This window comes from Pelophylax lessonae, assembly GCF_965119305.1.
Source record: "Pelophylax lessonae genome assembly, chromosome: 11".
Classification (NCBI taxonomy): Eukaryota; Metazoa; Chordata; class Amphibia; order Anura; family Ranidae; genus Pelophylax; species Pelophylax lessonae.
In genome coordinates this window covers 213,250,428-213,277,420 of record NC_138778.1, presented here as the reverse complement: position 1 = coordinate 213,277,420, position 26,993 = coordinate 213,250,428, and the positions used below count along the sequence as shown (strand labels likewise).

At 45.4% G+C, this 26,993-nt stretch overlaps 2 protein-coding genes across 2 annotated transcripts in view; both read right to left on the bottom strand.

The window, feature by feature from the left end:
- TM9SF4 (transmembrane 9 superfamily member 4) overlaps positions 1–26,993 on the bottom strand; it is a 397,487-nt gene that overhangs the window by 103,658 nt on the left and 266,836 nt on the right. The window lies entirely within an intron of this gene.
- Positions 1–26,993, bottom strand: part of HCK (HCK proto-oncogene, Src family tyrosine kinase) — a 99,831-nt gene that overhangs the window by 16,692 nt on the left and 56,146 nt on the right. Inside the window, exons 3-9 of the mRNA XM_082271680.1 lie at positions 21,409–21,439; positions 21,160–21,256; positions 18,612–18,710; positions 17,576–17,679; positions 17,234–17,383; positions 15,168–15,320; positions 1,263–1,522 (exon numbers count right to left, since the gene is read on the bottom strand). Coding sequence (XP_082127806.1) covers positions 1,263–1,522; positions 15,168–15,320; positions 17,234–17,383; positions 17,576–17,679; positions 18,612–18,710; positions 21,160–21,256; positions 21,409–21,439 — 894 coding nt within the window. The remainder of the gene's footprint in view (positions 1–1,262; positions 1,523–15,167; positions 15,321–17,233; positions 17,384–17,575; positions 17,680–18,611; positions 18,711–21,159; positions 21,257–21,408; positions 21,440–26,993) is intronic.

Below are 26,993 nucleotides of genomic sequence, written 5' to 3'. Positions count from 1 at the left end.
TTATTGGTAAATCTCAAAGAATTCAGATTGTACGGCCAGGTTATGTGAATAGCATAGAGTCAGGTGCTCATGTATTTCAGATACTTGTGAGTTTCTGACCTGCTTCTGAGGTCCATTGAGCTGCTTTGACTTGTTAAGAAAGGTTCAAATTAAAAAAAGTAAAAAAAATCTCTTGTTTGGACACATACTCCTGCTCAAGACCCGTGAGTGCCTTCACTACTTGTTGCAAGAGCGTCTCGGCTGCCTGGGACTCCCCTCATTGGCTGAGACAGCAATGTGGGGATATTGGCTCCTGCTGCTGTCATTCAAAGTCAGTCAGCCAATGAGAAGAGAAAGTGGGTGGGGCCGGGCTGCGGCTCCATGCCTGAATGAACACAGGGAGCTGTGGTTCGGCTTGGGATCCCCATAGCAAGCTGCTTGCTGTGGGGGCACTCAACAGGAGGGAGGGGCCAGGAGTGCCGGCCAGGGACCCGAGAAGAGGAGGATCTGGGCTGCTCTGTGCAATACCACTGCACTGAGCAGGTAAGTATAACATGTTTGTCATTTTTAATTTAAAAAAAATACAGTCCCCCATGCCACGTCTATTATCAGCATGTCTACAGACTTTTAGTACCTCCCAGGGCTGGCCCTACCATGGGTCCCGCTGGTTCCATTGGACCCAGGCGGCACTTAGAGAGGGGCGGCAAATTAACTCCCAAGTTTTTTTTCCCAGCAGTTGTGTGTTATCAGTTTGCGGTACCTTACGGCGGCATTTCCCCATCTCATATTTCCTGTAGTGCAAACTAATGAGTATAAGGAGGTGGAGCGTCAGACATCAGTGCACTCCATCTCACGCAGGGCAGGCTGTATCTTCTAGGGCGGTGGTAGACTCAGGACTGACAGGAGGACTGAGGACAGACAGTGGGTGTTTGGTGGACCGGTCCGGGGGTGAGTTATGGAAGAAGATAACAGTATATATAATATTTTCGAAATGTTATATTTATATAAAATAATGGATGTAGGAGCCTTTTGGTGGGCATGATTTTTTTTTTTTTGGGGGGAGGGGGGCAGTATTTCATTCTTGGACCCAGGCAGCACAATGTCTTGGGCCAGCCCTGCCACATCCTCCAGGATATTTGCAGTGTCTAAATATTATATGCAACCCTTTGGTGCTTTCAGGAGCCACATGTGACGCCACCCCCCATACTTCGTGAATTGACCACTGGTTTAGATTTTATGCAGACTACGCTTTAAAAAAATTTCCCTAATTCCCAGCATCTTACCTGGGCGGCAAAATCGATAAGCTGTGGCACCTTGAGAGAATTTCCTTCATCGCTCTTCAGAAAATCCAACAAACTGCCCTTCTGCATGTACTCGGTGATGATATATATGGGCTCGTCCTGTGTCACCACAGCATGCAAACGCACCAGGCGATCGTGCTGCAATGTTTTCATCATGTTCGCCTCTTCGAGGAAGGCCTCCGGAGACATGGTTCCTGGTTTCATTGTCTTCACTGCCACCTGAGTGTGCCCGTTGTATGTGGCTAAATGGAGTGGAGAGGAAAGTTAGTTGGTAGCGCCCTGGGGCAAGATGCAGCCAAGCACAGAAAATACATTTGTAGGTTGTTTTTTGTAAACGTGGGAGTATTATATTATCAGAATAACTCAATTCTTTTTAAAAACTCATAACACAAATGATTTACCCTCCCTGGCGGTAATCCCGAGCGTGACTCGGGGTGGATTTTTTAGGTTAGGATCGGTATCCCCGAGTCATGCTCGGGGTAGATGTGCAGAGAGCGCAGCGGTGTCTCTTACCTTCTCCTGGCGATCCAGCGATGATCTCTCATTGCTGTGACCGCCAGCCGAGATCCCCGCCGCTCTCCGTCGGTGTGATGACTTCCTAGTTCCGTTCCCTGCAGCAGCAATGCTGCATGGGAGCGGAACTAGGGAGGGAAATTCAAAACGTTGCACAAAACACAAACACAAAACACATTTTATATTATATATATATATATATATATATATATATATATATATATATATATATATATATATATATATATATATCGATATGCATATATATATATATATATATATATATATATATATATATATATATGTATATATGTGTATATATGTATATATATATATGCACACACACACACATATATATATATATATATATATATATATATATATATATATAAATATATATATATATATATATATAAATATATATATATATATATATATATATATATATAAATATATATATATGTAATATTATATTATTGATTCGATTATAATTCATGTGTTATATATTATATATATATATATACACACACACACACACATATATATATATATATATATATATATATATATATAATATATAACGCATGAATTATAATCTAATCAATAATATAATTTTATTATATATATTATATATTATATAATAAAATTATATTATTGATTAGATTATAATTCGTGCGTTTGTGTTTCAAATTTATCACATCTGGGATGTCTACTAGACTCTTGTTTTGGTCAGGTTTAAGTCAGTAATTACTAAGAATTGTAGGCCTATAATACATAACGCCAAATTTCCCTGAAAAAAATTGTACCGCTTTTGGTACATAATTCTTGACATAATCATACCGCCAGGGAGGTTAAAGAACAACTTTTGTAAATATACCCACCTCCTTCAGTGTAGCCTACACAATAAACTGCTTACCTTTATCCCTGGTCTAAATAAAGTTTCTTGCCCAGCACCTTTGCACAAATATCATCCCAGCATGGTACTATGCCTAATGCACACAGGGCCGGCATCAGCCAGGGTGCGTGCCAGGATACTGGTGGTGGGTGGGAGTAAAATCCGTATCCCCAGCCACTTGCTAGAGATTCTGATTTTTAACAGTGCTGCAGACATGTGCAGACAGAGCTGGGGTAAGCAGCTCATGGAGCACAGACTGGGTTCCAACAGCTGCAGTGGAGTATAGGGGAGACATCTGGGGTCTAATAGACCCGAGGGGCCTTCATAAAAAGAACCTGTCACCTATATGCAATCACATAGGGGCCATTGGTCCCCTATATGATAGCAATAAAAGTTATGAAAAAATAAACAAAAAAGTTTTAAGCATATAAAGAGACACATTCATTTTTTTTTTTAAAAATGTAAAAAAGTTTAGAGCCCTCTCCCCACACACGCACCTACAAATATGTGATGTGTGCATTGGGCACCTACATATGAAAACGCAGATTGCCACACATTTGTTTATATATCAGCACGTACGCCAGAGTGAGAGCAATAACTTTAGCACCAGTGCTCCTGCGTAACTCTAAACTGATGACCTGTAGGGGCTTCCAAGCATTTTAAGGTGATTGTAAAGGTACAAATTTCTTTTTAAAAAAATTAACAAACATGTCTATATTTACCTGCCCTGTGCAATGGAATTGCACAGAGCAGCCACATACCTCCTCTTCTCAGGTCCCCCACCGGCGCTCCTCACCCCTCCTCTCTGTCCATTGCTCCTATGGAAAGCCGCTTCCCATGGCGGCACTCGTGCATGCTCCCTGCCGAGCCCTGCTGCTGCGTCCATTGACACAGACAGCAGGACTCTGCCCCGTCCCCCTGCTCCCTCCTCACTGGCTTTGATTGACAGCACTGGGAGCCAATGGCTTCTGGTTCCCCAGCAAAGCCAGTGAGACCCGGAAGTGAGGGGAGAGAAGAGTTGCAGACGTGCACAGCGCTGGATCGAATGAGACCTCGGGTAAGTAAAAGGGGGGGAGAGGGGGGATGCTGATGCCTAAACATTTTTTACCTTACAGTCCTTAGCTGTAATGCTGCATTTGTTTTCTTTTTTTTTAAGCTTTTTCCCCTTCATTTTCACCGAGTGATCCTGCCAGCAACACACATCCTGCCCTAGGGTGATAATGCTCACTCTCTCTACTGTATCTATGAAGGAACAGCATTGGAACCCAAAGACAGAACTACAGGACACCTCTCCTTTCCCAATTTCCATAACATGAGCAGGAGGTGTTCTGTAGTTCACAAAGGTAAACTGGGCGGAGTCAATAAGGCTGCTAAGGAAAAGACTGAAAACTGCACAGGACAGCAATGTATTTTAGGGAGAACCAAAAGGTATTTTTGCAAATGCTGACTAGATATGACAAATGGCTTTCAATGGTGTTTAACAGACCAAAAGGGAGCAAATAGTAGTACGTTTTTAGGCTTTACATATAACGCAAATTATTGTCTTAGCAAAAAAATTGGATTTTAGACTTACTGTAAAATCCATTTCTCTGAGGTTCATTGACGTACACAGCTCCTGTCATTCTTGATCATTGGGTTATGCTGCCCCCCTACAGGAGTAGGACACTAGGCAGAAAAAACTTCTGGCTACACCCATGGGCAGTCCCAGGGGGTATACTCCCTCTTCCTACTATAGTCACTTAGAATTATAGCTCCACACAGGGGTAGGTGCTGTGTCCGTCAATGAACATCAGAGAAATGGATTTTATGATAAGTCAAAAATCCCATTTTCTCTTTCGTTCATTGACGGACACAGCTCCTGCCATTCTTAACCATTGGGACGTCCCAAAGCAGTGTTAAACATGAGGGTTGGGAAACAGCAAAAAAACTCCCAAGGCTAAACATTAGCCAGCCAGGCAACAGGGGCTGAATCAAAACAACTGGAGCCCACCTGAAGAAAACAATACACCCTCAAAGAGGATCAGGTCCTCCTAAACAGCAGCCTGCAAAACCTTGCGGTCAAAGGAAGCATCCGCAGGTGCCAACACATCCACTTTATAAAACTTTGTAAAAAGTGTGCATCGACGACCAGGTGGCCGCCTTGCAAACCTGCGTCACTGACACTTGATAACTGAAGGCCCAGGAGGCACTAAGCACCCTAGTAGAGTGCGCCTTGACAGGGAAAGGAGGAACCTGACCCCTGACGGAATAGGCCTGAATCACCGTCTGTCTGATCCATCTAGAAATTGTTGCAGAGGAAGCGGACATCCCTTTGCGAGGTCCATCCGTGAGCTCAAATAGAGTCTGACTTCCTGAAAGACTCCGTAGCTGCCAGGTACACCTTAATTGCCAGGACCACATCCAAGGCATGCAAGGCAATTTCCTTCGGATGTGTAGGCCTGGGATACAGGGAAGGCAACACAATGTCTTCACTCAAATGAAAGTCAGAGACTACCTTAGGAAGGAAAGACGGACAGGGGCGAAGCACCACCTTATCCCTGTGTATCAGATAAGGTGAACGACAGGATAATGCCGCTAGTTCTGACACTCTGCATGCCGAGGTGATAGCCACCAAAAAGGCCACCTTCTGGGACAGTATAAGCAGGAGAATCTCCCAAATATTTTCAAAGGGAGGCTTCTGTAGAGCTGAAAGCACCAAATTAGGATCCCAAGGCTGCAACGGAGCCTGCACTGGAGGAACCAAATGTCTGACACCCTGAAAAAAGTACGCACTAGGGAGTGTGTGGCCAAAGGTCGTTGGAAAAAGGCCACCAAGGCCGATGCCTGGCCCTTGATGGCACTCAAGGCCAATTTCTCTTCAACCCCCCATTGAAGGAAGGTTAAGATCCGAGCCACCAAGAAGGAGCGAGGATGAACCCAAAGAGACTCACACCACGCAATGTACATCTTCCACGTATGATGGTAGATCTTCCTAGAAGTAGATTTCCTAGCTTTTAACAGTGTAGGATAAACCTCTATCCTTCAGCACCTGGCATTCAATAGCCAATCCGTCAAAGCCAGTGACTGTAAAGCAGAATGGAAGATCAGTCCTTGGGACAGCAGATCCTCCCTGAGAGGAAGCTTCCAAGGAAAACTGGGGATCAGCCGCACTAGATTGGTGTACCAAGCCTGGCGAGGCCAGTCCGGAGCCACTAAGATGATTGGAATCCCTTCTGCCTCGATCCTGCGTCGAAGTCCTGTCAGAAGCTTGAGAAGAGGGAAGACGTAAATCAGATGATACTGACCCCCACGGAGCCACCAGTGCATATGTGGCATCCGCCAGAGGATCCCTTGACCAAGCCACAAACCTCTGCACCTTTCTGTTGAGCCGAGATGCCAACAGATCCACCTCAGGAGTGCCCCACCAGAGACACAGCTGATGAAACAATTCCGGGAGGAAGGGACCACTCCCCTTGGTCCAACGCCTGCCGACTGAGGTAATCCACCTGCCAATTTTCCACCCTGGGAATGTGCACGGCGGAGAGGGCTGGACCGAGCCGTGCTGCCCACCTTAGAATGCTGGCTACCTTCAGAGCTGCCAGGGCACTTCTTGTGCCCCCTTGGTTGAAATAAGGCACGGCCGTGGCATTGTCTGATTCAATGAGCATTGAGCATCCCTGAAGATGATCCGTCCAATGATCCAGACACAGTCCGATCGCTCGCAGTTCCAGGACATTGATCGGTAGTCTGGACTCCTCCAGCGTCCAGATCCCCTGAGCAGAATTCTTGCCGAGGATGCCTCTCCAGCCAGACAGGCTGGCATCTGTGGTGATCACAGTCCAATACAAGGGGAGGAATGATTTTCCCAGCCAAAGCGCCGAAGAGTGAAGCCACCATATCAGGGACTCAACTCAGCTGGATCTGATTGTTCAGAGACTGTGGAGTCTTGTACCATTTGGTCAGAATGTCCAGTTGCAGGGACCTCGTATGGAATAGCCCAAATGGGACTGCCTTGAAGGTAGATACCATTAGGCCCAGCAAGTCCAGGGGGATGACCATTTTTTGGACAGCAGGAGGCGGAATGCAGCCTGCAATTTCTGGAGTTTATCCAGAGGAAGGAGCACTCTGACTACGGCCGAGTCCAGAGTTAGGCCCAAATAGTCCAGCTTTGTGGATGGAACCCGGGCAGACTTCTGAACATTCTGAATCCAGCCGAAATCCCACAGAGTTCGTATAGTGATCTCCAGGTTCTACACAAGAGCAGATGGAGACTCCGCTCGCAGAAGGAGATCACCCAAGTAGCCCAGTACCGCAATCCCCCATTGGTGTAGCAAAGCTAACACCGGAGCCAACACCTTTGTGAAGACCCGAGGAGCGGAGGCAAGACCAAAGGGTAATGCCACAAACTGATAATGCATCTCTCCCACAGCAAAGCGGAGAAATCGCTGGTGACTGGCACATATTGGAATGTAAAGGTAAGCATCCTTGATATAGATAGAGGCAAGAAAATCCCCCTGATGCAGGGATGCCACCCTGTTTGAATGGACTCCATTCTGAACTTCTGTACCTGCACAAAGCAGTTCAGCTCCTTGAGGTCCAGGATTGGACACACTTTGCATTCCTTCCTGGGGACTGTGAATAGATTTGAATAAAAACCCTGAAAATGTTCTGAAGTCAGAACAATCACCCCTTGAAGGAAAAGGTATTGTACCGCCCCAAACAGACCCCGTAACCAGTCTGTGGGCAGGCACAGGTTAGAAGGAAAAAAATCTTGCTGGGGGGACAAGAGTGAAACTCAATCTTGTTACCCGACCGAATAGCTTCGTGGACCCACTTGTCCTGCACCAGGTGAGTCGAAGGGTTCGGAAACCAGCGAAGATGTCTCCCCACCCCTGATATGGGTGAGGGCGAGCCTTCATGCTGAAGGAGCCTTGTCCGCGGGTGTGGAGAACCCCACTCTCGGCTTGCCAGACCAGGTTCGTTTGGAGCTGCCAGAGGAGGCCCTGAAAGGCTTCGAGACCTTGTCAATCGACCCTGAGGGACAAAAAAACTTCTTATGAGCCGAGAAGGAAGGCCCACGTCTGCAACGAGGTTCCTTACCCCTAGCAGCCTGTGGAAGAAAGGTACTCTTCCCCCCTGTGAGACCTTTAATGATGTCATCCAGGGTAGCTCCAAACAGACGATCTCCTTGAAAGGGAAGATCAGTCAAAGCCTTTTTAGAAGTCTGGTCCGCAGACCAGCATTTAAGCCAAAAGACACCCCTAAGGACCACCACCAAAACAGAGAGCCATCAGGGGAGTCGCATCCAAGGAGGCATCATAGATAAACTGCAATGCCTGGACCAGCTTGTCTGCCAGCTCAGCAAAGGTAGGAGGGAGTTGTTCACCCTCCAGGTCACGGCATAGGAGCTTAGCCCACTCAGTTAGAGTTTGCAACACTAGGGCAATGGTAAATACCGGCCTCATTGCCGAACACGCTAATGTGTTCATAACATGGGCCTCAGCCTCTACCTTGCAGTCACCTGGATCCTTAAAGGCCGGGGACTCTTCCATTGGAATCATGGTTGCCTTGTTTGATCTGGAAACTGGAGATCCACCACCGGTGGCACAGTCCACTTCTTAAGAAATTGCTTCTTATAAGGGTAATGCCTAGTAAAGCGCTTAGGAACCCCACAGGGACGCTTTGGTCATTCCCACTCTTTAGCGACAATTCTGTAAAAATAGGCAGGGAAAGGAAATACCTTTGCCGCTCTGGATGGCTTGTGAGTGCCAAAGGGAACCTGGGCCTCTGTTGCAGCTTCCGCCGCATCCTCCATCTTCAGGGTCTCCCGCACAGATACAATCAGTGCATCCGCCAGTGCATTTTAGTTAGCAGTCACAGACGTGGAGGAATCATCCTCACTATCAGAGGATTCCTGGTGCTGGGAATCCAGCAGGGTGACCCAAGTTAGCAGTGGCCGAATCAGACTCAGGATCTGATGAGACAGATGAGGCAGGGGAAGGCGGGGGGCACTTTTTGCTAGCCTCTCGCCCACAAGCCGCCTCCGCCCAGGACACACGGGACTCCAGGGCCGCCATCAGTGCATGGATGGACAGTTGGGCCCGGAGGGCCCTGCAGCCTCAGAGAGGGGATCAGGTGGGGAAATTCCACGAGTCACCAGGGGGACTCCACAAAAAGTGTAACACACTGCTAAGGGAAAACCCCCACCGTGTTGGCAGCACCACCTGGGCGCCAAGCACAAGGCACAAAGTGATCCTCAGCAGAGAGGGAGAGGATGCTACCAGACTCACCACCTGACACAGGCACCTGCAAGCACCAGGAAATTCTGCACTTCACGTGCGGCGATCAGGAAGCTAAATGATCCAGGAATCACCACCAGGGGATAAGAAGGGGGCTCCCACCACCGAAATCGCCGCCCACAAGGCTTCACTGTCATGACCGCTGCTATTTGCAATAGTAAACCACAAGAAAATGGCCGCTGGACTACACAAACATGGCCACCGTGTATAGAAAACCACACAGGCTACAACAAAATGGCGGCCCCTCCACGGCACCACGAGGCATGCAGGGACCCAAAATGGGGGGACCAGGCCTCAGGACAGATCCAGGAAGGATTAGGGGCCCTGGCAGGAGCTCCCACCAGGTACAAGCCCCCCCTGCACAATCGGTCGTCCGGCTGCTGCCAGTGCACCCCCCCAGCCCCATCGCCAGTTAGCAACCTGCCCCCACCCCAGAAGAATCGGCAGATCACCCATAAAAAAAACCATCACCAGCGTATGTGGAGGGGGAAGGATGAGGGACTTGGCAAGGGGGGGGGGTGCCTGCGGGAAGGAGGGGAACCTAGGGGTCCGACCGTCCCAAGGAGGGGTCCACATCCACCCCAAAACCTTCCAGGGGTAGAGGGGGGACAGCTGCTCACCATACCCGGAACCAGGTGGACACCGCTCCAGACAAATCCCCCCTCTCCATCGAAATAGGGGGGTTATCGGCCAGGAGAAACGCTGCGACTCAGGCCGAGGCAAGGTCGTATGAGACCTTGCCAGCCCCTGTCCAGTGGCGCTATGTCGCGGCTGACCTAGCACGGAGCTGAGGCCTGCGCACGCGCGCTGCCCAGACTGGGGTGACCACTGGATCTAGATTATCCAGCCTGTTGGCAATTGATAGTAGATCTCATAGGAAAATTTCAGGAGGAAAACATTTTCTATCTAAAAAATTTTGCTACGACCAAATATCCCAGCAAGGAACTAGGTCCTTACTCCTGCCTAGGCAGAAAAAAACTGAGTGACTATAGCAGAGAGAGGGAGTGGCTTCCCATGGGTGTAGCCAGAAGTTTTTTCTACCTAGTGTCCTAAGAATGACAGGAGCTGTGTCCGTCAATGAACGAAAGAGAAAAACAATTTTTAAATGTTTTTGATGGTTTACGTGTCTAAATATTATCTATAAACAATTGTGTCTTTGTCCATAAGGCTGTGAAGACTTCTAATATGAAAATCAGCTGATCTCCTAAAACAGACGCCCCAAATCATTTGATTCCATGTCTGGTCTGCAATGGGTCGTGTGTGCGTCTGCCCCCACCATTCACATGCTAAAAGAAAAAAGAAGTGGCTCATATTTTTTATTTCCTAATCATTTCATATCTGTATGACCTTTAGAAAATGGGAACCATAAACAGTAACTTTCCACAAAAAAAATAGGCTGTTGCGCTTTCAAATCTGCATTGGGTTGTGCTATGCGGTCAGTTCTAATGCTGCTTATAGGACCAGGCCAGGTCGACAACCTCCTCTGTTTCTCTGTCTCACTCTATAATACATCAGGATCCTTTAAAGGAGAAGTACAGCCAAAGCTGTACTCCTGTGACCCGTTTTCAGCAGACAGCAAGCTGAAGCCCGCTGTCGGCTGACGTAACGGAGCTGAGGTAATATGGTTAGGATACGCCCACGTGCCTGGACCGGCACTTGGCTCAGCTTCTCAGTGAGCCACTGGGAGCCTGAGCCCGCCGCACCTGCCCCCTCTAAAGCCCAGCCCCTTGGTGTGCATGGGGGGCGCAGAGTAGACAGCGGTGACTGACAGTCACCAGCGGAAACTCCCAGTGTGCAGTAAAATCAGAGTTAGCTATTTCAATACAGGAGAGGATCCTGAACAACTGGGCAAGATTAAAGGGAAGGCTGAAATTAAGCTTTAATACCTACTGCCCAGCAGAACATACTCTCCCTTCCCTCCCGTGCAGACCAAAGAAAATATCTAGAATGTCCAGGTATAGAAGAGCATAGATTGGCCCTAAGGCTAGGTTTCCGTCTATGCATTTTTTAGTGCATTTTGGGGTTTGCAGAAACGCACTACAGTCAATTTAACATGGTCCATTTACCCCATACTTATTCACATGCAGAGGGGGGCCAGGATTTGGGGGCCCATTTGTTAAAGGGGCTTCCATATTTCAATAAGCCCCCCCACCCGCAGTACCCCACACCCACCAGCCAAGGTTGTGGGTAGGAGGCCCCTGGGGACAACATGGGGACAACATGCTTTTGCCAGAACACCCCCCCTCCATGTGGAGGGCATGTGGCCTGGTAAGGTTCAGCAGGGCCGCTTGCTCGCCCCCCCCCCCCCCTCCCTTAAGGATCCGGTATGGATTTTGGTGGGGACCCCACGCCATTTATTTTTCAATTTTGACGTGGGGTTCCACTCAAAATCCATACCAGACCCAAAGGGCCTTGTATGAATTGGAAGGGTGGACCTCACGTCCCTTTTTTTTTTTTCTTTGCAAGCAATTTTTTCTTCACTGATTAATCATCCATTGTTAAGGACATGGCGGCTGCCTGCTCCTAACAACTGGCAATTCGCAGTTCGTTAAGGAAAAAACAAAAGCGTGCAAAAACGCGAAACGCTCCAGAAAATTGCATTAACCGCAACCGCATAGATATGAACCTAGAGTAAGACAGAGATTTTTTATTTTGGTTCAGGCCTACCTAACTACGACATGCAGAGAAAACAGCCAAGAACTAAAAACTGCCAGGTGTTCTACGTGTGTTGCTGGTAGATAGGACTCTAAGGACTGTATAAGGGATGATTCAATTACATAAAATATACATCTTTATTATTATCATGAATCTATGTTAGAAAAAAAAAAAAAACTTGGGGCTCTGAATTAATTCATCATAAGGATGTCATTGCTTTTTAGTTGACTAGTGTTAGGGTTTCCTAATTATTATTATTTTTTTTTTCATTTCCCTCTTTTGTCTTTATCATTGATCTGGCTTAAAGTGATTATAAAGTCTTTTTTTTTTTTTTAAATAACAAACTTCATAGTTACCTGCTCTGTGCAATGATTTTGCACAAGGCAGCCTTAATCCTCCTCTTCTCTGACCCCTCCCCCCTGCCAAGTGCCCCTATAGCAGGCCACTTGCTATGGAGGAACTTGTGCATGCTCGCTCCTGAGCCCCACTCTGTGGGGTCGATTTACTAAAGGCAAATAGACTGTGCACTTTGCAAAGTGTAGATGCAATCTGCAAGTGCAGTTGCTCCAGAGCTTTATAAGTGAGGGGAAGCTCTACTGACTTTCATCATCCAATTATGTGCAAGCAAAAATGCTGTTTTTTTTTTTATTTTCCTTGCATGTGATTGGGTATTTTTTGCAAAGTGAAGCTTTGCCTCATTTACTAAGCTTTGGAGCAACTGCACTTGCACAGTTTTTTTGCCTTTAGTAAATCAACCCCTGTGTGCCAATTGACACATAGGGGTTGATTTACTAAAGGTAAATAGACTATGCACTTGCACAGGTGCAGTTGCACTCTGAAAATCCAGTTGCTCCAGAGCCTATTAAATTAGGTAAAGCTTCACGTTACAAAAAAATACCCAATCAGGTGCAAGGAAAATAACAAAAACACTTACTAAGCTCTGGAGCAACTGCATTTGCAAAGTGCAACTGCACCTGTGTGAGTGCACACTCTGGGGTTGATTTACTAAAGGCAAATAGACTGTGCACTTTACAAGTGCAGTTGCTCCAGAGCTTAGTAAATGAGAAGAAGCTCTGCTGACTTCCATCATCCAATTATGTGCAAGCAAAAATTATTTTTATTTTTATTTTCCTTGTACATGAGTGGGTATTTTTTGCAAAGTAAAGCTTTATCTCATTTACTAAGCTCCAGAGCAACTGCACCTTATTGCATTAACCGGTTAACAACCGCCCGCCGCAGTTATACTGCGGCAGGCAGCCACTCCTGGGCAAACGTAGGAGGCTAGGGGGCGAAAGGGGGCGAGCGCCCGCCCCCCCTCGTCAGTGGGGAAGCCGATGCAGCGGGCAGGCGGCTCTGATTGCCGCCTGACACCCTCGCTCGTTTCCCCGCTGAGAGAGAAGAACGGGCAGCTGTTCTAAACACAGCCGATCGTCCTTCTCCCTGGAATGATCATAGAGCCCTTGTGATCCTTCTATATAGGATCACATGTCTATATGGTCATTTCAGAAGCCACACACCCCCCCCCCACAGTTAGAATCACTCCCCTAGGCTCACATTTAACCCCTTGAACACCATAATGTTAACCCCTTCCCTGCCAGTGTCATTATTACAGTAACAGTGCATATTTTTGGCATTAGTAATGTCACTAGTCCCCCAAAAGTGTCAAAAATGTCAGTTAGGGGTCCGATCTATCCGCCGCCATGTCGCAGTCCCACAAAAAATTGCAGATTGCTGCCATTACTAGTAAAAAAATAAAAATAAACAAAAATGACATAAATCTTTCACATAGTTAGTAGACGCGATAACTTTTGCGCAAACCAATCAAAATACGCTTAATGGAATTTTTTTTTTTTTACCAAAAATATGTAGCAGAAAACAAATCGGCCTAAAATTTTAAAAAATTTTGATTTTTACATTTTTTTTTTTTGAGAATGTGATATAGCAGAATGTGAAAAATATTGTTTTTTCTTTTTTTTTTCAAAATTGTCGCTTTTTTTTTTGTTTATAGCGCAAAAAATAAAAATCACACAGGTGATCAAATACCACCAAAAGAAAGTTCTATTTGTGGGAAAAAAAGAACATCAATTTTATTTGGGGACAGCGTCGCACGACCGCGCAATTGTCCATTAAAGTAACGCAGTGCCGAATCGCAAAATAGGGCCTGGTCAGGAAGGGGGCAAATCCTTCCGGTCTTAGTGGTTAAGGTTAAAAAAAAAAAATTCTGTCTTTTAGAATCACTTTCATTTTTTAAAAAACAGCCCAAATGTCACCAACAGCTTGTATTATTGTATTAATTAGAGATCCATACAGGTGGTGAGGTTACCTAGAGGATCTGCACTATTGGTGAATCTCTGGAACTGTTTCGGAATCGCAGATGTAGATAGTAATGCTCATTATAGGGGGCTTCCAGGGGCGTACCAAGGGGTTGGCTAGATTGGTGCCCGCCAGGGGCGCAGGCCGAGGGGGGGGCACAAAAAAATTGGAAGTGTTAGCAGTAATTGTTGCACCCTCCTCACAGCCTGCGCCCCCAGGCAGCAAACGGCTCCAATACCGGAGCCCTGTGTCCACTCCAGGCGGTGTCAGTGTGGGCTCTTCGGAGCTCTGTCTCCGCCCACACATGAGGCTGTCAGAGGAGCCCATACCACCGACCAGCACCTTCAAAATCCTTTCCACTTCCAGGACAAGCTGACCAGGGGACACCTCTCTCTCTCCCTGTCAGCCCCTCTCTCTCTCTCTCCCTGTCACCCCCCCACTCTCATTCTCTGCCTGTCACCCCCACTCTCATTCTCTCCCTGTCACCCCCCTCTCTCTCTCTCTCTCTCTCTGTCACCCCCCTCTCTCTGTCACCCCCCTCTCTCTTTCTGTCACCCCCCTCTCTCTCTCTCGCTCTCTGTCACCTCCCTCTCTCTCTCTCTCTGTCACCCCCCCCCTCTCTCTCTCTCTCTCTCTGTCACCCCCTCTCTCTTTCTGTCACCCCCCTCTCTCTCTCTCGCTCTCTGTCACCTCCCTCTCTCTCTCTGTCACCCCCCCTCTCTCTCTCTCTCTCTCTCTGTCACCCCCCTCTCTCTTTCTGTCACCCCCCTCTCTCTCTCGCTCTCTGTCACCTCCCTCTCTCTCTGTCACCCCCCCCTCTCTCTCTCTCTCTCTCTCTCCCCTCTCTCTTTCTGTCACCCCCCTCTCTCTCTCGCTCTCTGTCACCTCCCTCTCTCTCTCTCTGTCACCCCCCTCTCTCTTTCTGTCACCCCCCTCTCTCTCTCTCTCTCTCTCGCTCTCTGTCACCTCCCTCTCTCTCTGTCACCCCCCTCTCTCTCTCTCTCTCTCTGTCACCCCCCTCTCTCTTTCTGTCACCCCCCTCTCTCTCTCGCTCTCTGTCACCTCCCTCTCTCTCTCTCTGTCACCCCCTCTCTCTCTCTCTCTCTCTGTCAAACCCTCTCTCCGGGGGGCGCCGATACAGCTCCTCGCCAAGGGCGCTGGGGACCCTAGGTACGCCTCTGGGGGCTTCTTTCATTTTTGGAGTTTTAAAGCACAATAAAATGTATGGCTTACCCAACCAAACATCACCAAATTGCCCAGCGCCGAGCTTCTTTTCCAGTTTCAACGAATCTCTCGAAACCTCCCAGGCATCCTTCTCCCATGGCTTCTCTGGACGGGCGGACTTGCACGCTGTAGTAAGTTTCTGGCACAAGCCATCCAGGTTGTCTACAAAAAAATCAGTAAGTGTAAAAAAAGAGGGAACAAAGGACATTTTCCTCACATAATAAAGAGGTTTCAGATGAGTAGCACAGTACTCCAAAAACATGAGGATACAGTATAGCAAAATAAATAATTTGCAAATAAAGTACCACTCCATCCAAAAGTTAGAAGGTTTTGAATTATCTTGACCACTTCAGGGGTTGGAAACAGGCATCATGCAGGTATGTTTTTTTCAGTCGGCAATGCTCTTTGTTGTAAAGTCGATCCTTGGGGCTAATTAGCAGCAGGATCGCTTTTACAGGTGCTGGAAGGGGGTCCCTCCACTCCCGGCCTCTCCCATCCCACCAGGGAGTCGATGACTGAGTGCTGGTTTACATATATGTGATGACAAACATTGCATGTGATTCTGAGCGCACTGCACTGCAAATCACATGCAATGTCGGTGCAATGCAAATTCAGTCATACAGATTGTATGGCTGAATTTGCATCGCATTCGGATACAACTCGAACTGGACCCTTTTTTGGGTCCGCACCAGAATCGGATCGCATGGGTGTTCACACCTATGTGATCAGATTCCTGTCCAAACTGACAGTTCGTACTGCGATATGCAAACTGATCTGGGGGCGTTGATTGGCATATGGCAGTGTGAACTGCCTGCAAGTTGAATGCGATACGGGAACCCACAGTGGATCCGCAGGGTTCCCACATCGCATATGTGTGAACCGGTGACTGAAGCCAGAGATTACTGAGGATCGGACCATCCACAATCATCTCTGTAGTCTATCTCTATCTATGGTCTATCTATGGTCTCTCTATGGTCTATCTGTTCCGGTTTCGCCAGGATGTAAACAAACGATTCCTGGCTTGGGAAAGCATGGGATCAAACTGACCTTGGTTTGATCTGATGCTCTTAAGGGCAGAGGAGAGATGTGGAGTCTAATAGAACCCAGATCTCTCAGTAAAAGAGTACTCAGTAAAGAGTAGCTGTCACTGTCAATGTTGTTCTACCCTTGTGATAGCAATAAAGTTGTTTAAAAAAAATTTAAAAAGACAGTGTAAAAAATAAAAAATAAAAAAAGCATTTATTTTTTTTAAAGCACCTCCATTCCAAAGTCCGGGCTCGCAAAGATGAACCCAAGCGTCAAAACCGCACACATATGTAAACAGCGATCGCACCACACATGTGAGGTATCATCGTGAACATCAGAGTGAGCGCAATCATTCTAGCACCAGGCCTCCTGTGTAAGTCTAAACTAGTAACCTGTAAAAAGCTTTTAAAGCGTTGCCTATGGATAATTTAAAGTGGAGTTCTGGCCTCGGGGGTGAAATTTAGATATAAATACCCCCGGGACAGTCAGGGCTAGTGCGGGCGCATCATCCCTCCACAGCTTCTGGGCATGTCCAGAAGCTGTTCCAGAAGCTGTTTAGCAGGGAATGAGGCGCCCGCACTGAAACTGACGAGCGGGGCCGGTGCAGGCGCATTGATTCCTGGGAGCGATGACGTTCAGCTCCCAGGAATCAATGCAAGGAGGAAGTGACGGCGCGGGCCGCGGCCTCAGAGGGAGGAAGTGGAAGAAAGGTGAGTATACTTTCTTCAATAACAACGTAAGTAAACAAAAAAAAAAATCATAATTATCCATTTGTTTTTCAGGTGACCAATAGCAAGCGGATGGCCCAAAATCGATTTTGTCGATTTTGAGGCCGGAACTCCGCTTTAATGTACTGAAGTTTTTCACCGTTCAACGGTGAATAAAGCGGAATCTCCCAAATGGACCGCCCGTGTGAAAGGACCCTAAGGCTTCTAATTAAAAACACATTATTTATAATGTTTCAGGATTTTAAATATATTTCTAGCAAAAAAAATCTGATTATATGATTAAAAGCTGATTATACAGTATATGTGAGAAGTGGATCTTACTCTTGTAATAGTCGACCAGGTCGTGCAGAGTTTTGAAAGTTTTCCTCGGCGAAACATAAAATCCGCCATCGTCCAAGGTGCGAATCTTGTAATGTTTAACTGCGTTTCCAGTCTGAGGGTTAAAGTCTCTGACAGATAGCGAGTAGCAGCCTGAAAAACAAGGAAGAGGATATAAAACAACTGGAGACAGTAATAGCACCAAATCGTATCTCTGAGAGATGGGAAAGGTCTCCAACTTTTGTAAATTGGCCTTATTATAAAAGTATCCGGAAACAGTCACAATGCTGCCTGATCTAAAATGAGGAAGTACCGAGTTAATTCCACAATATATCATTCATTCACCTTTCATAGTCTCGCTGTCCCGTATCATGAAGGCTCCAATCTGATTCTCAGGTGACAGCAGCTGCCGTTCTGCTTCTTTCCTTCCAACTGTCTTAAAATACCATCTGAAAAATAAAATTTAGTAATATATCACCTTCCTTCATCAGGGCGAGAGGAGAATATTATGTTTAAAGCATCCCTAGCTATTTCCTATTTCCAAACAACTACTATAAATATGGAATTCCAGGTGAAAATGGAGCTGTTTAGTTCTAAAATATTACACTATATTGTCAAAAGTATTGGGACGCCAGCCTTTACACGCACATGAACTTTAATGGCATCCCAGTCTTAGTCTGTAGGGTTCAATATTGAGTTGGCCCACCCTTTGCAGCTATAACAGCTTCAACTCTTCTGGGAAGGCTGTCCACAAGGTTTAGGAGTTTGTCTATGGGAATGTTTCACCATTCTTCCAGAAGCACATTCGTGAGGTCAGGCCCTGATGTTGGAGAGAAGGCCTGGCTTGCAGTCTCCACTCTAATTCATTCCAAAGGTGTTCTATTGGGTTGAGGCCAGTCAAGTTCCTCCACCCCAAACTTGCTCATCCATGTTTTTATGGACCTTGCTTTGTGCACTGGTCCAAATCATTTGGTGGAGGGGGTATTATGGATAAGCGAGTGCCTGACCAACATCAGTCTCTGACCTCACAAATGTGCTTCTGGAAGAATAGTCAAACATTCCCATAGACACTCCTAAACCTTGTGGACAGCCTTCCCAGAAGAGTTGAAGCTGTTATAGCTGCAAAGGGTGGGCCAACTCAATATTGAACCCTACGGACTAAGACTGGGATGCCATTAAAGGTCAAATAGAGAGGATGAATCTCCCCAACAGGGACAACGTCATACTTGTTGCCACCAGCAGCTCTGATCTTTTGTCAAAAGGCAAATAAAAAAAGGAGGTGTTGTAGGAAAACAGCAAAATCCCACTTCCAGGTGCTCCAGCACATACAACTAATCCATGGATAATTGGGGAAAAAAAATAAACTATAGATGTAACTTACTCTTCGGACTCCAGAGAATTAACTTTTCCGACATAATTACTGGGAATAAAACCTTCTTCTCCTGTGTGTATTAGGCGTGCATGCCACCACTCCCCGGACCTACAAAGACAACAAATGAACTTTGTGATTGCAGAGAAATGGCTGTTCATGGAGGACTTCATTATTCCAGATTGGATTTATAAAAAAAATACAAGAAAGTGTCTGCATTGCCCATAATGGCCAACCAGATTCTAGCTGGCTTGTGTGAAAGTTGTACAGAATTGCCTTCTTAGAACAGAAGGTAGTTATACTGTATGTCACTGCTTTCATCTCAAGTTGTTATGATGGAAAATTTTCAGATTGCCTGATTCTATGCCTTACCTGTCCTCAGTTGAGGTTTTATCCACACTTGTGCACCTTTGGTCCATTAGGGAGAGTCATATGAGAAAAGGCAGCACCATTGACAATGGTCAGATGTCTTCCTTAGCATCTACTGTATGTCAAGCTTAAAGCGGTATTAAACCCAAAAGCAAACATTTATTATATTGCAGCTTACCATTTCTTTGATGTGATGGCTGCATTTGTTTTCTTTTTAGGCTTTCTTTCTTCTATTATCATCTGGTGATCCAGCCAGTATGTATGTTGTTTTACAAAAGAACAAGCTCTCCAGCAGAAGGTATCAGTTACAGAGATGTGAAAAACCATTTAACACTACAGTGAGGAAAAAAAGTATTTGATCCCATGCTGATTTTGTATGTTTGTCCACTGACAAAGAAATTATCTATATCTATAATCTATCATTTTAATGGTTGGTTTATTTTCACAGTGAGAGACACAATAACAACAAAAATATCCAGGAAAACTCATTTCAAAAAAGTTATAAATTAATTTGCATCTTAATCAGTGAAATAAGTATTTGACCCCTTCCCAAAACATTACTTAGTACTGGGTGGCAAAACCCTCATTGGTAATCACAGAGGTCAGACAATTCTTGTAGTTGGCCACCAGATTTTGTCCCTCTCCTCTCCAAGTCATTAAGCTTTCGAGGCTGACATTTGGTAACTCAAATCTTCAGCTCCCTCCACATATTTTCTATGGGATTAAGGTCTAGAGATTGGCTATGTGCTTCTTCTTGTGCCACTCCTTTGTTGCCTTGGCCATGTGTTTTGGGTCAGTGTCATGCTGAAAGACCCATCCATGACCAATTTTAATGCCCTGACTGAGGTTCTCACCTAAGATTTGATGGTACATGGCCCCGTCCCTTTGATGTAGTGAAGTTGTCCTGTCCTCTTAGCAGAAAAATACCCCCAAAGCATAATGTTTCCACCTCCATTTCTGACGGTGGGGGATGGTGTTCTTGGGGTCATAGGTAGAATTCCTCCTCCTTCTCCGAACAGGGCGAGTTGAGTTAATGCCAAAGAGCCTGATTTTGGTTTCATCTACCCACAACACTTTTACCCAGTTCTCCTCTGAATCATTCAGCTGTTTGTTAGTAAACTTCAGATGGGCCTGTACATGTGTCTTCTTGAGCAGAGGAACCTTGCGGATACTGCAGAATTTCAGTCTTTACCAATTGTTTTCTTGGTCTCATCTGATCACAGCACTTTCTCCCAATCCTTCTCAGAATCCTTTATATGTTCATTGGCAAACTTCAGACGGGCCTGTACATGAGCCTTCTTGAGGAGGGGGACCTTGTGGGTGCTGCAGGATTTCAAACCATGACGGCGGATTGTGTTATCAATGGTTTGTTTGGTGACTGTGGTTCCAACTGCCTTGAGATCGTTCACAAGTTCCTCCCGTGTAGTTCTGGGCTGATCCATCACTTTTCCCATGATCAGTCTTACCCCATGAGGCGAAGTCTTGCATGGAGCTCCAGACCGAGGGCGATTGATGGTTATTTTGTATTTCTTCCATTTGCAAATATTTGCTCCAACAGTTGTCTCCTTCTCACCAAGCTTCTTGCTGATGGTCTTGTAGCCCATTCCAGCTTTGTGCAGGTCTACAATCTTGTCCCTGATGTCCTTTGACAGCTCTTTGGTCTTGTTCGTGAATGGGTTTGAATGGAAGAAAGAGATTCTGTGGACAGGTGTCTTCTATACACATAACGAGTTGTTGTTAGAAGCTCCTTCTTACATTAACAGGACTAATCTGTGTACCACATGAGCACCTACTGTAGCCAGTCTGTGGGAGTCAGAATTATTATTGGTTGGTTGGTTGGGGGTCAAATACTTTACTAACTGAACTGCAACTCAATTTATAGCATTTGTATCATGTGTTTTTTTCTGGATTTTTGGTTGATATTCTGTCTCTATCATTTAAAAAAAAACCCTATGATAAAAAATTATAGACCCTTCATTTCATTGTAAGTGGGCAAACTTACAAAATCTGCAGGGGATCAAATAATTATTTTCCCCACTGTATTTCAGCAAAAGGCACATTTTTATTTTAGAAAGAGCTTGACTCCTTTAAAAAAGTAAACTGACGTTGGCTTTTACCACTTCTTCAGGCAACACAGACACTTTCCTTTGGATCTGAGCGATCAAGTGGTGACTGAACTGGTAATACTTACTCCTCCAGTAACTGGAAATAATCGCCTTTCCTAAACGTTAGGTCTTCAGGATGGACCCCATCATAGTCATAGAGAGCCACCAAATCAGCCTCTTCCCCTGTAAGACAACAGATAGACAAACATATTGTCAGGACACCCATATTAGGGGTCTGTGTGGCTCCACCAATAAATAAAACATACATTTTGGATTGGCTTTCTGCAGAAACAAAGGGGGCTATTGGGGTTCTAGATACACTCTAGAGCACTTACCTCCACTGCCTGAGCTCTCCTTAGGTTTTTTCTGAAAAAAAAAAAAAAATACAACACACAACGTCATTTCCTCATTCCCAATAGAGCACAAATTCCAAAAAATCATCGTTTTGCATGCTGAATGTTATCAGCTTAACATAAATAATCTAATTAATGTGTTTTTTGTGTTTTTTTAACCTAACTTCTATATTATATATGTACACAGGGCTTTCTTTTTCATCAGTACATACAATATATTACCAAAAGTATCGGGACGCCTGCCTTTACACGCACATGAACTTTAATGACATCCCAGTCTTAGTCCGTAGGGTTCAATATTGAGTTGGCCCACCCTTTGCAGCTATAACAGCTTCAACTCTTCTGGGAAGGCTGTCCACAAGGTTTAGGAGTGTGTCTATGGGAATGCTTGACCATTCTTCCAGAAGTGCATTTGTGAGGTCAGGCACCCGCATCACAATAGTGTGAACTGGCACTTCAGTGTCCTGCCTGTAAAAGGACACAGTTGATTCTTACCTATTCAGCTGTTTGCGCCACAGATCTTCCCTCTGTCAAAGACCTAACATTGCCTGAAAAGACTTTGGCACCTGACACTTTCGGATGGGTCGGAAGAGATGTACACAAGGAAAAATCTGTTTTGTTTCGTATTCATGCGTTAAAGGAGTTGTAAAGTCAGAAGGTTTTTTATCTTAATGCATTCTATGCATTAGGATAAAAAGCCTTCAGTGTGTAGCAGCCGCCCCAGCACCCCTAATACTTACCTGAGTCCCCTCTCTATCCAGCGATGTCCACGAGTCTCTCGGCCGTCCAAGACTCTCCTTCCTGATTGGCTGTGCCATTTTCTCTCGTGGCTGTCAATCAAAGTCAGTTAGCCAATCAAGGGAGAGAGGGGGTGGGACCAAATGGCAGCTCCGTGTCTAAATTTACACACGGAGCTGCAGCCTCGCTCGGGTGCCCACATAGCAAGCTGCTTGCTGTGGGGGAACTCGACAGGAGGGAGGAGCTAGGAGCAGCAATGAGGGACCAGAGAAGAGGAGGATCCAGGCTGCTCTGTGCAAAACGGCACAGTGGAGGTAAGCATAACATATTTGTTATTTAAAAAAAAAAAACAAGTCTTTACAATCACTTTAAGTAAATCATATAGATTATGGTAAAATGATTTTTTTTTAATGGAAGTTTTTTTTTGTTTATTCGGATTTGTTGTTCCGAATCAATTCGTAAATTTTTCGTTATGTCATTTGAAAAAAACAAAAAAGCCCAGAATAGCTGGTTGTTAAGAAGAGGGTAGCTGCCGCGTCCTTAACTACTATGACTCATCTGTTGTCAGCAGGCTTCCCCGCTGACAATAGAATGTAAACAAAAACAGCCTGGAATAGCTGGTTGTTAAGGAGCAGGCGGCTGCCGCATCTTTTATAGCAAAATGTAAACAAAAGAAGAGCCGGCATTAGAAAATAAATAAAAACAGCAGGGGGTTCCTTCCTTAATCCATACCAAGCCCTTTGGATCTGGTATGGATTTAAATGGGAACTCCACGCCCAAAAAATAGTGTGGGGTCTCCCCCCTGCAATATAATCCAGAACCTTATCCAAGCATGCAGCCCTGCAGGCCAGGAAAGGGGGGGGGGGGACAAAGGGGAAACCACACAAGGCCACATGCCAATGACAGGTAAACACGAAGGTGGGGCCTAAAGGTACTGGTATGGACCTTCGTTGTTTTTTTTAACATTTTTTAATGCCGGATCTTCTTTTGTTTACAGTCATGACAGCGGCTGCCTGCTCCTAAACAACCAGCTATTCTGGGCTGTTTTGTTTACATTCTGCTGTCAGAGGGGGAGCCTGCTGACAGCAGATGAGTCATAGTTGTTAAGGACGCGGCGACTGCCTGCTCCTTAACCACTTAAGCCCCGGAAGATTTTACCCCCTTCCTGACCAGGGGGTATTTTGTGATTCGGCACTGCGTGACTTTAACGGACAATTGCGCGGTCATGCAACGCCGTACCTAAACGAATTTGACGTCCTTTTTTTCCCACAAATAGAGCTTTCTTTTGGTGGTATTTGATCACCTGTGCAATTTTTTGATCATGCGCAATAAACAAAATAATAGCGTCAATTTTGCAAAAATAACAATATTTTTCACATTTTTGAAATTCCCCCCAAAAAAAATGTAAAAATCAAAATTTTTTAACATTTTCGGCCAATTTGTTTTATGCTACATATGTTTGGTAAAAAAAATCGTAAAAAGCGTATTTTGATTGGTTTGCGCAAAAGTTATCGCGTTTACTAACAAAGGGAAAGATTTTTGTCATTTTTGTTGTTTTTTTTTAACGCGTAATGGCGGCGATCTGCGATTTTTTTTGCGGTACTGCGACATTGCGGCGGACAGATCAGACCCTTGACTGACATTTTTGACACTTTTGGGGTTACCAGTGACATTACTGCAGTAATCAGTGCTATACATATGCACCGTTACTGTAAAAATAAACTGGTAGTGAAGGGGTTAACTTTATTTGAGAGGGAGGGGCTGTGTGTGTCCCTAGGGGCGTGATTCTAACTGTGACTGGCTGTGGCTTGTGCTGTAGGAACAATGATCAATGGTCCTACATAGTAGAACCGTATGATCAGTGTTTCTACACAGGGGAGAATGACAGGCGGCTTGTTTACATTAGCCGCCTGACTTTCTCCCTCTGCATCGACGATCGCAGAGTGACCGGCGGACATCGGTTCCGCCAGTCACACGCGCGGGAGGGGTCCGTGACAGCGCGGCGCGCCTCCGGCGGCGCGCTCGCTCCCCAGAGCCTCACAGGCTAGTGACGTTTATTTACGTCACTTTGCCTGTGAGGGGCTGACTGCCGCAGTATATCTACTTGCGGCGGTCAGCAAGTGGTTAACAACAAGCTGTTCACAAATCAAATTGGATCATTTGTTACTTCAAACATCCGAATGTAACAAATTCATTTCGTTGCTTCGTTATAATATATTTCAGTCTCACTGGAATTCATTACTATTGTTATTCAGATACATCCAAATCTCCAAATATTAAGAATTTTGTACGAATTTCGATACGTAACGAAACGAACCGTGCATCTCTAGTCAGATGTCTCTTCTACCTCTGTGCTCTGTGTTTCCTCTCTATGACTTCTAGTGACACAGGGGTTGACTGAAGGAACCCCTGAACTCAGGGGGAGACCAAAGTATCTGATACTGCCAGAAGTTTGGCAGGGGCGAAGAGCAAGATCTATGACACGGCAGCGGAAGAAGGAAATATTAACGGTTTTCTTTTACATGCACGACCTTTTTCATTTTACATTAGCCCTTGGTAAGCGATGGTTGAGGACCACAGGGTACCTTCTCTTGTTTCAGGATGCTGAACAGAGCGGAGGGGGTGAAGGAAAGGTATGTACGGATGGGAAGGGGCAAAGTACTGATTCACAAGGGTTAAAGTGGAACTAAACCCATCAATTTAACTGTTTCCCAAAACAGTTACATTCAAGCCATGCCGTGAATAACTGTCACAGTTACTTGTGCATTGGACCGAAAAAGTTGCTGTAAAAGATAGTTTAGTTCTGCTTTAAGCTGCCTTCCTAGCTTGTATCTGACAAAAAAAACTTAATTTAATAATTTCCTGTAACTGCAAAAAAATAGGAACCAAAGAAGTGTCAACACTTCCCATCCTATGTAATACAGCCCTGCAAGTTCCTACCATGTATTCTGCAACATGATGATGAAGCAACATCTTGAGCAACTTCCCAAAACAATAGAGGTGATCTCCACATGGAACTTTCTAGATTTCCCCAGGGGATTTCCAGAAATGAACATGTCCTAAAGACAAGGGAAATCAGGGCAGCCTATAGGAATGGGGGATACCAAGGTAGACTATAGGAATGGGTGAATCAAAAGCAGTCTATAGAAATTGGTAAAACCAAGGCAGATTACAGGAGCAGTTGAAGCTAATGCACTTTATAATAATAGATGAAGCCAATGCAGTCCATATTAAAAGCTAAAACCATGGCAACCCATAGAAATATGTGAAGCCAAGAAAGCCATGATAGATGGGTGAAAACCCAGGCAGCCTATAGGAATAGGTGAAAACAAGGTAAGCCCATAGGAATATGTGAAGACAAGGAAGTCAATAAAATGGGTAAAACCAAGACAGCCTAAAAGAAAAGGTAAAACTTAGCCTATAGGTAGGGGTGAAACCAAGGCAATCTATAGGAATAGGTGAAGCCAAGGAAGCCCATATGTATAGGTGAAACCAAGACAGTCTATAGGAGCAGGTGAAACCTAGGCAGCCTATGGGTATGGGTGAAACCTAGGCAGCCAATAGGAATAGGTGAAACCTAGGCAATATACTGTATAAGAATATGTAAAACCAAGGTAGCCAATAAGAATAAAAAATAAAAATCCCCCAAAAAATAAACAAAAGGTAAAGCGTAGGCAGCCTATAGGTATGGGTGAAACCAAGGCAGCCTATAGGAATAGGTGAAGTCAAGGAAGCCCATATGAATAGGTAAACCCAATGCAGTCTATAGGAATAGGTGAAGCCAAGACAGCCGATTGGAAGAGGTGAAACCTAGGCAGCTTATAGGTATGGGTAAAGCCAAGGCACCCTATAGGAATGGATAAAGCCAAGGAAGCCATAAAGAGTGGGTGAATCCAATGCAGTTTATAGGAGTAGATGAAACCTAGGCAGCTTATAGGTAAGGGTAAAACCAAAGCAGCCTATAGGAATAAGTGAAGCCAAGAAAGCCTATAGGAAGAGGTAAAACCTAGGCAGCTTTCTGGTATGGGTGAAACCAAGGCAGCCTATAGGAATAGGTGAAGACAAGAAAGCCCATATGAATAGGTAAAACCAATGCAGTCTATAGGAATAGGTGAAGCCAAGACAGCCGATAGGAAGAGGTGAAACCTAGGCAGCCTATAGGTATGGGTGAAACCAAGGCAGCCTATAGGAATAGGTGAAGTCAAGGAAGCCCATATGAATAGGTAAACCCAATGCAGTCTATAGGAATAGGTGAAGCCAAGACAGCCGATTGGAAGAGGTGAAACCTAGGCAGCTTATAGGTATGGGTAAAGCCAAAGCACCCTATAGGAATGGGTAAAGCCAAGGAAGCCATAAAGAGTGGGTGAATCCAATGCAGATATAGGAGTAGATGAAACCTAGGCAGCTTATAGGTATGGATAAACCCAAAGCAGCCTATAGGAATAAGTGAAGCCAAGAAAGCCTATAGGAAGAGGTAAAACCTAGGCAGCTTTCTGGTATGGGTGAAACCAAGGCAGCCTATAGGAATAAGTAAAGCCAAGGAAGCCAATAGGAATGTGTGAATCCAAGGCAGCTTATAGGAGTAGGTGAAACCCAGGCAGTCTAATGGTATGGATGAAACCTAGGCAGCCTTTAGGAATAGGTGAAGCCAAGGGAGCCTATATGAAGACGTGAAACCTAGGCAGCCTATAGGAATATGTGAAGCCAAGGAAGCCAAAAGGAATGGGTGAAGCCAAAAGGAATGGGGGAAACCAAGGCAGCGTATAGGAAAAGGTGAATCCAAGGCAACTTCTAGGATTAGGAGAAATGCAAAAAAGTAGGAACCAAAG